Source organism: Diospyros lotus, chromosome 13 (assembly GCF_014633365.1).
Source record: "Diospyros lotus cultivar Yz01 chromosome 13, ASM1463336v1, whole genome shotgun sequence".
Taxonomy (NCBI): Eukaryota; Viridiplantae; Streptophyta; class Magnoliopsida; order Ericales; family Ebenaceae; genus Diospyros; species Diospyros lotus.
Genome location: NC_068350.1, coordinates 4,274,914 through 4,288,944, shown reverse-complemented (window position 1 = coordinate 4,288,944; position 14,031 = coordinate 4,274,914). Strand labels below are relative to the sequence as shown.

The following is a 14,031-nucleotide window of genomic DNA, read 5'->3' as shown; positions in this document are numbered from 1 at the left end:
TATGTCAAAAATTACGTTTTGATCTTGAATCCTTTTATTTCATTCTGAAACCACTTAAGGGTTATTTCTTACACAAAATATAAAACTCTTCAGGGTTTCATTGACTTCCTGAAAATCCCTTACCATCATTGAATTTTTCGGACTATAACTTAACTGTATTGAGAACTATCTCTGTTCCGATTGCTTTTAATTTTATAAATCTCGTTTTGTGACGTTCGTCGATATCATATCATTTTTTTTAGATATCTAAGTTTCAAAGTATTTCCCGTTATTAATTTGATGATTTATTTTACTATTAAACTAATTTTTTGATATTTTAAACTTATTTAAATTACGTGACAATCTTGTACCAACATAAAGTATTACAAAATACTTGTTGATGCCTTTAGACAAATTGAACACCGTATTAGAATTTGAACACCTCTACTAGTAGTGGTCAAAAAGTCCTCACTTTTCTCAACTCTGGACCTAAGAATGCCAATCTATCGTCTCTATTATTGTCTATTATTTTTTTTTTTCTGTTTGTGCAAAAATAATTTTTTTTCATCCTATTTTTGTTCTATTCAATTTATATTAATTTTTTTTTTATCTCAAATGATGACCTTTATTCCTTGACAGACTACAGCATTTTGAAATTACGTCACTTTATGAACACAAACTATAACATTTTGAAAAACTGTCTTTCTCTCGTGTATATAACTAATCTTATAAATTGTCTGTTTGACTTTACTTTTTATGATAATCGAATAATGTATTTTTATTTTTATTATTATAGTCATTAAAATTTAATTTTTAGTATAATTTATTTATTCTTTTAATTTTTATCAAATTTCATTGACAAAATTTGGCAGGGACAATTAGGCTGATCATTGCTTTTTGCGTCGGTCATTCTCTCCCTCCTTCCCCATCTCTCTCTCTGATCTCCGATCCGTTTCTTTGTTTTCCGGATTGGTTGAAGATTTGAGTTTCTGATCTACATCACAAGGCGAGCCGCCGCCGCCGCCGACATTGCTTATCCGAATTCCGAGAACCGGGGCGTCGGACGGCTTCCAGATTCAATTTGTTTTCGTCAATCTCTGCCGAGAAAAAGACACTGAACTTTCTCCGATCTGATGATGGCTCCGCTGAATGATATATATACCAGAATCCTTTAATTACCTCGGCGCCTTGCTGAAGTTCAGTATTTAGAAATGTGGCATAGCCAGCCAATTGGTGATTTCTAATCTGATATAACACTGTTGTGCAACTCTTTTAATTTCATGTTCACTGACCTTTAGCATGCAGTGCTAATTCTTTGAATTTTTGAAATGAGAGTGTAGTTAAGAATTTTTGAGTTTAATATATCCATGATCGACCAGTATAGATGCCAATGTGTTTGATTTTCTGGGAATCTCTGCAAGTAAACAAGCTAAACATGACTGAAAACCTAGTAATTTAGGATGACTGACATTTTGAAAGCACAACAGGACAATAAATGATAGGAGAGACATAAAATGCACAACCTTTCGCTCTTTGAAGCTTCAGTTATTGTGATGCAGCAAATACACATGTTTTTGCCGAAATTTAAGTGTTAGTTCCCATACAATTGGTAGTCTCAGGTGTTTGTTTTTGCTTCCCTGCATTTGAGTATTAGGGAAAAAAGTAATTGGTTTGAGAAATGTAAAGGTGACCCAATCATATATATATATATATATATATATGTTGGTGTCCTTAATTTGTTTGTGGAGGCACAGTTTTCAACTCCCCCTGTTGTACTATGAAATCCGGAATATGGTTTGCTGGCACGGATATAGATTTGTGTGAGGCTGTGCTTTCAAATCCTAGCTGTGTATAACTTAGATTGTTCTGTCTCTCCCCGAGGTTGGTTGCTTTAAAAATATAAGAAAAAGAAGGGAAGTTGATACATGTCAAGTTTATGCTACATTGATAATATTATACATGGATGCGTCCTATTAATCTATAACGAAGGGAGATCCTTAAGAGTCAAGGATGCCCAAGGTTGACAGACCAGAAACATTTCAGTAAACTCATAATCTTAAGATAAAAATCATCCATTAATGAAGGGTGCATCAGTAAGAATGGTGTTTGGGGTAGGGAATACATGAAAAATGGGTTCTTGGCTTCGACAATCTGTTACCCCTCAACCTCGAGAAGAGGATTGAAGACAGTATACGTAAAAATACTTCTCTCTCGTGAAATAAACAGACAATATATATTTAACACACTTCCTTTAAGAAAAAGAGAGGTCTGAAGAGGGAAAAAAAAAAAAAAACCATTTTATAATTTCTCTTCCCTCCTACTACTCCCTAATCTTTCAAGTTTCATTCCCATTCAAGAGGAGAAGCATTTCAATCTTGTCATGCCTTTCGCCGTTGGCTTGACTATTAGATGGGCTTTCCTAAGTTATCTCAAGACAGTCCGATTGACTTTTTTTTTGGGCAGATCTCATAGAGGGAGCCAAAGTCTACATCTACTTTAACAACTTCAGTACTAGCTAGGTCATCACAAATTCATTGGTGACAATTTTCAGAGTAATCACAAGACTAGAAGTTACATGCATGTTCGTTGTAGTCACTTCCATACAGTAGTACTTGCAATTTATTTGCGGATAGTCATGTGTTAGTAAATGTTGATTATGGTGCTTGTCTATTATTATGTGTCATAATTGGTCTATCATTTGCTAGAATATCTAGTATGGTGCCTGGCTTGAAAGAAATATATGGGCTAATGAAGTAAATCTAAATCCTTTTTGTGGCAATGTGGATTTGTTTTTATTTAGTAACATTTACTTCAATGGAGTGTATAACACATCACTTATCCACTTGAAGTTATTGTTTCAACTGAATCACTTGCTGGATAATTCTTTTATGGACTATCTGACCTTGAAAAATTGGAATTTAGATGCATTTCTGGCTTGATAGATTTACACGCTGAACTTGCAAATCTAGAGAAACCCAGAAGACACTAATTAACATGAACATACAAGACAAATTGAAATTACAAAGTTATTAGTTCCAACACCATCATCATCAATCCCATATTGTCATCATCAGCAGCAACAACAGGTTGAACTTCACTTTTAAGATGCATAGTGATGGATAGATACATATGAGTGTGGTTTTTCATTACTCTTTTTTTATTTGTTTATCGTAATTAGTATGACTTAAAAACTATTATGAATTAATAAAAGGTAATGAAAAATTAGTTGAAAAGGGAGACCTAAAAGAGAAAATGAGCTATGATTGTGTTTGATGATCATAAGAGGCCAATAATTTCTTAATTTTTTGATTTCTTTTAGAAGTCATTTATGATTTTTTTTTTTTTGGTCAAAAAAAAGATAAACATAAAATCCCAACTCCTCAACATTACAATAAATGAATAACTTTCTACATTGACTTATCACGCAACTAAAGATCATCTTAGAGATTGAGAAGAGATCTCCTGCTAAGTTTCGTGATAGCCTTTCAACTTAAATTTAATTAATAGTGGTACAAAAGAGTATAGAAGATATAAAATTTCTAAAGACATTGTAATCTCAAGACCTTTTCTTAAAAAATCCACATTTAATATCATTAGGATATTATTATTTATTGATGGATAAGATAAGATAAATTCTTTAAAAAAAATTTGACATGCAATCGAGTCAACTAATTAGTAAATTGGATTCACTCAAATGTCTAATTAATTTTTTGTTTCGCTTTCAAAACACTAGCTCGGACGTTCGATGAAGTAAAAACACAACACTTATTATCTTAAAAGCTAATTTGGTGATAAAAAATTATAATTATTATTTTTATAAATTGAACTTAAAACTTTTTAAAACTAAACTAGTGTTCACCCGCGTTGCACAGTAGATGTAATCATAATAAATTTAAAAATTAAATTTTAATTAATATTAAAAAATTCATATATTAGTCTTAAAAATACAATATCTTAAATCTTAATTAGTATTGAAAAATCCATGCATTACTCTTGCATTAAATTAAAGGTAGTGATTGATTAATTATTAAAATAAAATTATTTATTATATTATATATTTATTTATAAATTATAAATATAAATATAAATTAAAACTCCTAAATGTGAGAAAGTATGGATTTTTCAATACTACTTAAAAATTTACTCAAAATTTTTAATTTTTGATCTTGAAATTTAATTTTTGCAGTGATAACAAAACTCTAAAAATGTGAATTTTGACTTATTTTTCTTTCACTATGTATTAATTTTTTTCTATAGTCTTACAAATGTGATATGTTAAATCTTAATTAACATTGAAAAACCTATACATTAATATTTATTTTTTAATAATTGGGAATTAATCAAAAATAATATTATAAATATTTTTTATTAATGTTATTTATAAAAAATATTTATTTTTAATTTATTGAGAAATTATATATCTATACATGACATAATTAATAATTTAAATTGTCTATTCAAATTTTCTATTAATAATATTTATTTAATTGATAGTGAAAAATTCCAAAATACTTTATAGGAGGTCTCAAATAGCTTTGGAATAATAAGTACTAAATACAAATTATTTTTATTTTATACAAATGAATAATTTTCTATGACTTAATAGTTTAAGTTGTCTATTCATATTCTTCCAAAATAATATTTACTTTTGATTGATTGAGGGATTAATTGAGGAATTAATCAAAAATAATATTATAAATATTTTTAATTAATTGATAAGAAGATTAATTGAGTTTAAAATTTAGTTATAAATAAATATTATAAATAGTATTGGAAACCTATGCTTAATTTTTTATTTTAATTATTATTCTTTAATTTAATGCAAGTTTTAGAGATAAAAAATACTTTGACAGACTACTACTAGAGGAAAAAAATGCTTAGCAAACTATTTAATAACTAAATATTTATATACACATAATAATGCATTAAAAAATACATACTTAGAAGTTAATTAACTAAATATTTAAATGGGTTGATAAATAATATATACATTATAAATGGTTTTTAATAATTTTTCAACAAGTAAGTCGGAAAGACTATGGAAAATCAATATAAATGTGATCTTCTGGCTATATCTTGTGTAATTTCTTGGTGTATATCTATTCTTGCAGATTAAAAATTACCTACATGCATATGTATATTCATTTATTTAATTGTGTCCACAATAAATTATTTACTAACTAAATATTTAATATACACATAATAATGCATTAAAAAACCCATGATTAGCATTGAAAAACTCTGAAAATTTTATTATTAATTTTATAGTAATTATTAATTACTACTACTTTTAGTAATAATAATTTAATTATAATTAATGCAAATTTTGGGGATTTTTTTTTTTGTAGACTATCTACTTTTATAATAATAATAATATAAAGATAAAAATAATTTAATTATTATTAATGTAAGTTTTGAGAGGAAAATTTCTTTTGCAAATTATGTGTATATTAACTAAATATTTAATATACATAAAATAATACATTGAAAAACTCATAATTAGCATTGAAAAATTTATTATTAATTTTACAGTAATTAATACTTTTAGTAATTAATGGAAGTTTTGGAGGGAAAAACTCTTTGCCAAACTATCTTACTTTTATATATAATAATATAAAGATAATAATAATATAAAGATAAAAATAATTTAATTATTATTATTGCAAAGTATTATACTTTATATATATATAAAGATTTATAATTTGAATGATGATGCACGCCCGTCACATCATTCGAATGATGCGATATCAAATCGCACCTGGAAACTTGATGAGATGCGCCACCACTTTGAGGCCAAACATAATGGCATCTGATGATAGAACAGAATGTGACTGTACCATCCGATCATAAAAATCAATATGACGAGGAATCAACCAACAGTCAGAGCACATATATGAATATAATCGACAGTAATGCATGTGGAAATTAACACAGATCTTCAAAGAAACACCACACGCTTATTATATATGGATGTGTATAAATATATATATATAAATCTTGCTTATCAATGGGGCTACACACGGACGGTTAATTAGTTGTCGTGGCTGAGGACACATCCCTCGTGGATCCAAGACTGGGCACACATGGAGGCCTCTTCTCAAGTATATATTTTTCACTTAATTTCATCATTGTCCATTTAGACCGCCCAACTAATTAATTTTATAAACCATTTAGGTAATGTAATTAATTATTAGTACCCTTGAACCTGTTCTTCCACCAATAAAATTACCCCTTCACCAATGAAATGCTATTAGTCTGTGATTTGAAAATTAAGATTTGAGTTGTAGCTAGCTAGCTAGACATATTTATACTGGTTTTTCTGGTTGTAGAATATGTACGTACATGCACAGACAAAGGGGATTTTTTTTATTTTTTGGTTAGGTCAAGGAAAAAATTAGTTTAGAAATAGAGTTTAATAGGATTTGAAGTGGCATCTCAGTGGTCAATGGCTGTGAGTGGAAGCCTTAATTTTTTATTGTTACTCTCTTATCAATGGAAAGATAAGAGTAAGCATACAAAACTCTATGCATGAATTCCTTTGTAAATTAGAACTCTATATATATATATATATATGTACTATCTCTTATCATCCAACCAAAGTAATTAGTGTTAAAGCTTGGTTAAGAGGAAACTATGAGTAGAATAATTAATATTGAAAGAGGTAAGTGTTTTGTTTCTTGATAAAAATAAAAAATCCAAGAATATGGTTAAGTTAGTGGGACCCTTAGCCCTTAGGTAAGTACATGGACTGCCTCCTGCATGTTCACTACACCAGAATTCACCTATAGTAGAATCAAAGAAATCTTATCTGCTTCTCGATTTTACGGCTGCAAACGAGACATATGGTTTTGCGCAATGATTTGATCATTAACAGATACCGGACGGACAGAGAACCAATCAAAAGCACCAGCTATATACTTACCCAACATTAATTCATAAGATATGTATTTGGATAAATCTTCCCAGCCGGCCAGTGACCAACCAAGTTGGATTTAATTTGGTCAAGGCGGCATATAAAATATATAAGTGTACATATACATATATGTAAATATATATATATATATATAGTTCGTAGATCAGCACTAATTTCCGGCAATTAACCTTGCAATTGCAAATTTATGGTTTCTTGCCACATATATATTTATATATGCACTATGATGAAGGGGTGATCCTTGGCCGGACCGTGACCGGCAGGCCACCTCTGACGGTGGCGGTGAGGCCAGGAGAAAACTGGAGTGCACGGGCAGGTGCAGCTGGTTTGATGTGGAAACGACGCAAAAGCCAAAGGGTGACGCTTTTGAGCGACGCCAGTGACATTTCCTTGCCCACACAGTCCCTAACACCGGCTTGAAAGACTGGGTACCTAAAAGGGTTCTCTTGAAAGAAGACACCATCTCTTAACCACCTTTCTGGCTTGAATTCTAAGCAGTCTGGACCCCAAATCTCTTCCATTCGCCCCATGGCGTAGGGATGATAGGTAACTCTCGTTCCTCCCTTCACGGACGTTCCATCCGGCAAAACGTCGTCTTCTAGGCAGAATTTTGAATCGAATTGGATCGGTGGATACAGCCTCATGCTCTCACAGACTGTTGCATGCAAGTAATGAAGCTCCTTCATTTGCTCAAACTTTTGGAGGTCTTGGTTGGCCCCGAGGACTCGATCTGACTCGACTAAGATGGCCAGTTCTGCTTCTGGATGGTTCGCTAGGAGCCAGAAGAGGCTAGTCAGGGCCGAGGAGACCGTGTCGCGACCCGCTAAGAGGAAGCTTATGACGATATCTCTGTAGAACTTTTCATCAGTCGCCGTTGCCATGAACCGGGAAAGAAGATCTTTGTGGTCTGAAAACCCCAATTTTCGCTTCTGCCTTATGACTTCTTGGGCTAGAGTATCAATTATCTCGATGGCTTCTCTTAGCTGCCTCTCCGTGCCTAAATTCAACTTCCTTTTGATCTTCCAAATCCACGGCGAAACCGCCATGGCTCGCTCCGCCGACAACCTCGATGCTAGGTCAAACGAAAGAGCGAAATCCGACATCGGCAGCGACAACTCTAAGCACTTGGGATCCAACCCGAAAGAAAATCTACAAATGTTATCAAAAGCAAATCTCTTAAACACGTCTTGTAGATCCAAAACAGCGTCTTCTTTGCCTGCCACCGACGACAGAAGCGGGATCAGTCGACTCTTGATCTCACAATTCACAACCTCAAAGGCGTATGATCGAATGGAGACCCTCCCAAGCTCTAGGCTCGCCATTTTCCTCTGAAACCTCCACAACTCGCCGTCTACGTTGAATATGCCCCTGCCCAGAAAATCTCCCAAGATTGCAGAGAAGGGTTTTCCTTTGGGGTAATTCTCGAATCTTGTTTTGAGTATGTACTCCACGTTTTCCGGGTTCGCCGTGATCGTGTTGCCGAGAACATGGACGTGGATGGTTTTAGACGGCGAGATTCGGAGAAGATGAGTATACCAATCACTGAGATTTGTGAATTGGATTGACCAGGTCGAGTTGATGTAATTTTGACACGTTTCACAGTTGCACCAAATTAGCTTTGATCTCACTGAATAGAGTAAGAGCGAGCAGAGAAAGGAGATTATGATAAAAGATAAGATGGCCAACCAGAAGGAGCCATGGAGAGCCTGCAACTTAATGGAATCTTCGGCCTCCATGGATGAAAAAAGAAAGGATATCAGGATAGGCAGATAAGGAAGACGACAAGCCAATGAGAGAGAGAGAAGCTAGCGAAGCTAATATCTATCTTTTATATTGCCAAAGCCCATTTATCTCTGTATACCATGTATATCTTAATTCGTATAAATTTTGAACGAATTGGCCATCACTTGTTCTCCACTTGCTAATTAAGAATGCGTATTTTACCTACGTTTTGTAGCCATAGTTAGAATAAAATAAGGAACATGGAAAACACGTGGGCTAATTAAAGACAGCCAAATCTTAATGTACGTATATATATACATGTTAGTATTAGCTAGGCGTAGCTTTCGGCATAGGACACATTCAACCACGTGCTTCTATATATTCTTTGATTTGTACTCAATCTTTCGTATAAATTAATGAGAGCCTGAGGTTGTGCAGACTGCAGAGTCGACTGGTGCAGTTTGCATTCAGTAGGGGCCAGCCATGGAGATGAGCTTGTGATCTTCACGTTGACGGTACGTGATTGCTTACTTTTATCAATGCCCATAATTTGTGGTCCTCGTGGAGCATTTCCCCTTTATCCACATTTTAAACAGTTTTTTTTTTTTAGAAGAATCTGAACACTTAATTTTTTTTTTTTAAATTACACGTTATCACTCGCATCCCCGCTGCTCGACCACAATTCTAATAGGAGAGGTAAATCAGATGATTCGATGGGCAAGTTTTGACCCCTAACACAACTGCAAACATGATGACGAATTTAGACACTTAATTTGCTCGTTCATGTGGTGTTAAATTTATTATAAATTAGAAGGGATAAGGAGAAGAGGAAGAAAAATGATGAATAATTATTCATTGGAGTTAACTTTGGGTTAATTAACATAAAATATATGTATGTATTTATATATATATATATATATGAATAATTTGAGATTAATTGTTGCAACAGCGCTAGCTTGGACGATTTAGGCAATTAGAAAGAACCATATATGAATGGAAAGAAGAAATTAAGATAACAACAATATTACCAATCAGAGCATAGACTATGGGGATGATTAAAAAAAATGGATGGTGCAAAAGATTAAACTAATTAAAATTAAAAAAATTACTATTTAATTATAAAGTACTTTTTTTTTTTTTTTTACAAATTAAACTTATTTATGAGGGTATCATTTCCTTAATTATATATAACAAGTCATCAGCATGACTGGTGGCATGGGAAAGTCGATTACAGAAAATTAGGGTCAGTTCATGACATGTTTCATTCACATCAGCCGATAATTGCCACCCACATACATCTCGAAAATGACAGCCACATTAAGTGTTAATTAATCCTCTATGACAAAGGTCAGATTTAGGTCTTGATTAAAGAAATTAAAATTTGTATTTAAATATTAATTTAATTATGATATTTTTTAAATAATGTTAGTTAAATAGGTTGAATGATAGAGCTAGCTAGCGGGCCAATTCCATCAGACAAGTTCAATTGTCAACTAGATTGAAAAATTCATATCTATTATTTATGTATAATAATAATAATAATAATTAAATTAGCCATATATACATCTTTAAAGAGCATACAGAACTAATTAAGTAGACTTTGTTTGCGGCTGTTCTAATTATATTCTGTTCACATTTCATGTGATGGAATTATAAATGTTATTTAAATATTTAAGTTTGACATTTTAATAATTAAGATACTACGTACTTCATTTTAATATTAATTATATATATTATTTTATTTATCTTAATAATAAATTAACACAAAAAATATATAAATAAAATATTAATTAATATTACTAATGCATGATTGATTAGTAGACTAGATAGAGGCCACATGGCTAATTGCTGGAACTAACTGCAGAATCAATATTGACTAATAGAGGAGCGCATTATATTAATTGTATATTGCCAATAATTAAATTTATCACATGCCATTATTGTACATCTATTCAATCTACTCATCATGAGTGCTAACTTCTTCACTTTTCAAAGGATTTCCATTCAACCACAAAACATATTATTGAGAGAGAGAGAGAGACAGATTGATTTTGAAGGCTTGTGGAATGGACTACAATACAATTAATATTAATAATGGTGGACCAAGATTGCATAATAATAATAATAATAATAATAATAATAATAATAATAATGTAGCAAGTCGATCGATTGCGCCTTAGTCTTCATCTTGTAATTAAGCAATTAATAGTTTGTAAATAGGGAATGCTAATTATGATATCACTATACTTTTGTTTTTATGAAAGGGGAATATATATCTCAAAAATATAAAAATTCAATAATGAACTCCATTTATTATTATTATTATTATTATTATTATTCGAGAGATATGAATCGATTTCTTAAAAAATATGTCTAAATGTTTATTTAAAATTTAAAACGAATACTTAACTATTCGTTAATTTTATATATAATTCTCTTATTAGACCTCTTTGCCAACATCATAGAGTCTCACCTTTTTAAATTTATGGTTAATATTGTCAATCGGGACATTATTAGATTGCAAAAAATAAAAAGTAACTGTTTTTAAAATATAAAATTATTAATAAATTATATATTTAATTTATATAAAAAATTATACAAAATTTTATTTAATATTTTAGTAAAATTATTTAATAAGTAAGTAATTGATTTTTTTGTTTTTTTTTGGGGGCTTGATGAGATGGGTAGCAAGACGAAGTGGGATTATGACTTTTCATAAACCCCACATGTTGGTGTGTGATTCTTATGTTCAATTAAGCCCATCATTCAACACAGATAAGATTTAATGCTTCTAACTAATCATCCTATCAAAAGTATGGTTTGGTGGCACCCAACAGATAGAAATAACGTCTGGGACGCAAAAATGAGAGCTACGTTTTTCCAGAATTTAATCATTGAAAAAATACAAACTATAGCCAAAAGCTAATCTTAGGGTATGGATACTAAACTACATATATATATATATATGTCACACCCAGAAGCCAGAATTTGTATATTTTTTCTATATATATGGGTTACCAGGGTTGTAATAATTAAACTCGTATATTACATATAAACTATGATTTTGCATAATTACATGCACTTGCAAATTAATCTCTGTATTTTTTTTTAATTGTCAGGGCATCTATTCCATTATTAATTAATATTGTTAATTAAAATAAAATTAAATTGACACTAATTAGAACTTTAAATTAAACTGTTTAGAAGACTTAGAAGCAAAAAAATAAGAAAGGACTCACATTTATTATTATTATTATTATTATTATTATTATTATTTACTTTTGCACAATTATTAAACATTAATTAATTGTTAATATTAATTAATCTCATAAAACAACACAATACAACAACTACAGCATATCATCATAACACTATATATAAAACAAGCCCCAAGTATGCATTAGCCTTGATGAGTGGAGTATTTATACACATTCAATTGGCTTTGTGGAATCCATCAATCTGAAACATATATAATATAAACTGGCCTTTGATTGATTTAATAATCTTTGGAATTCTGAATTCTCTACACTTTATTTAATGACACAAAAGCAAAAAGTGAGCATTAATTCGCGGGTACATTATTCTAAAAGAACCAGATTAATTAATAAAACGATAAATCTATTTGGATAGAATTTATTCGGATAAAAAGGCATTTAATACTTGTTTTATATTATTTTATTATATTTTAATTATATTAAACAAAATCGAAAGACAATTTTAATCTTATAAAAATTCTAACTCTTTACTCGTATGCTTCCCTTCCTAAAATTTCCGTCTAAAACTTCTGCTTAACACATTAAAGTTACACAATATATTATGACTCTTGAGATTCTAAAAATTCATTAAATCAGGTGAGAGACTAAAATTTAAATTTAACAAGGAAAAGAGAAAATGAAATTTTGATTTGTAACTGAAGAAAGTATTGTTGGTAAATAAAATGTTAAATGACATAATTATCCTAACGTCAATAATTGAAATGACAAAAAAGGACAATTCTATCTGGATAAATTCTATCCAAATAGCAAAGTCCTAAAGTCGTACCCAAATAGGCCATTACAAACTCAACTTGCATGGATCCACTAAAATCACAAACTCACCACTCTCTTAGTTAATTAATATATTGTAAAATTAATCTCTCCGTATAATTGGTGGTGGAGTTAAAAATTTTTAATTGGGTGAACAAAAATAAATATAGTAAAAGAAATTTGAAATTATATGCATAATATTAAAAAAATATATCCATAAATTACTATAATTATTCTCAACGTGTTTTTAAATTTTGATAACATCATATAATGACATCATTATTAATTTCATTAAATATATCATTTTCAATATATATAATAAAACTGTCACTCAACCATTGATCTCTAATTTAATTGTAGTTGAGTTTTGACAAATTTTATGACAAAAAATACTCTTTCTATTGTAGTAGTAGCAACATAAAAAATTAATACTAGTGTCACAAATATGTAATCTAATAGATACACATCATTTTTTTTCGTCGCTATCAATTAACTTCTGTATACAAGATTATTAAGTCCCGTAATTTTTTAAAATTCTTATTAGTACGCACATCAATAATATATGTTTCAAGAATCTTTCAAATTGCAATTCTAAAAATCTTAAAAATGTTCCAAAAAAATTAGTCCCTAAATACTTCAAAAAAATCCCCAAAAATCAGTCCATAAATTCTTCAAAATAGCCCCAAAATTCAGTCACTAAATCCTTCAAAAATGCCCCAAAAGTCCCTAAATTCTTCAAAAAAAGCTTGAACCTTAAGCCCCTAAATCCTTTAAAAAAAACTCTGAAATTTATTCTGAAATCTCTTCAAAACATCCAAAATAAAAAAAAGGGATTCTGAAAAAAATAAGCTCAATTAAACTCATCTAATTACATTATAAAGGTAGTCTTCTTATTTTATTTTTCATAAATTCAGACAATAAAGACTAAGTCGCTAGCTTCTAGAAATAAAATAAAAAACGATAATTAAGAAACCAATTCATAACTAAATATATGTGTCTGAAAAATAAAATATTTAAACAAATTAAGACTATGATATATGCTATGTCATAATCTGTGAAACCTTAACAGGAAAAATTTGAGAAATTGAAGGTGTGGAATGGTCCACCCTTCACTATATGTGGCTCCGCCAGTGTATAATTGCATTGATTGCATGGGATTCTATAATGAATAGTTACAATGACTAAATTTTCATTTATATTTATTATTATTATTATTTTTATCGTGGCACCATCTGGCAGTACCAATGTTTTGAAACCTTAAACTGTACAAATATATATTGTCAGAGAAACAAACAAATCAAGAAATGACACTTGTAATTAACTATATAAATCAGTACCAACTAATTAATTATAACATCTGTCTTATTTAAAATA

The 14,031-nt window shown here is 30.2% G+C and overlaps 1 protein-coding gene across 1 annotated transcript; it reads right to left on the bottom strand.

The window, feature by feature from the left end:
- Positions 1-6,869: 6,869 nt before the first annotated feature.
- On the bottom strand, positions 6,870-8,732 carry LOC127787994 (cytochrome P450 94C1-like). The gene has a single exon (XM_052316113.1). It carries the CDS (start codon positions 8,644-8,646, stop codon positions 7,132-7,134), a length of 1,515 nt encoding a protein of 504 aa, XP_052172073.1. The 5' UTR covers positions 8,647-8,732; the 3' UTR covers positions 6,870-7,131.
- Between the last annotated feature and the right edge of the window lie 5,299 nt (positions 8,733-14,031).

Excerpts from the sequence above, each read along its gene's own strand:
- LOC127787994 (XM_052316113.1), bottom strand. The coding sequence starts at position 8,646 with ATGGAGGCCGAAGATTCCATTAAGTTGCAGGCTCTCCATGGCTCCTTC.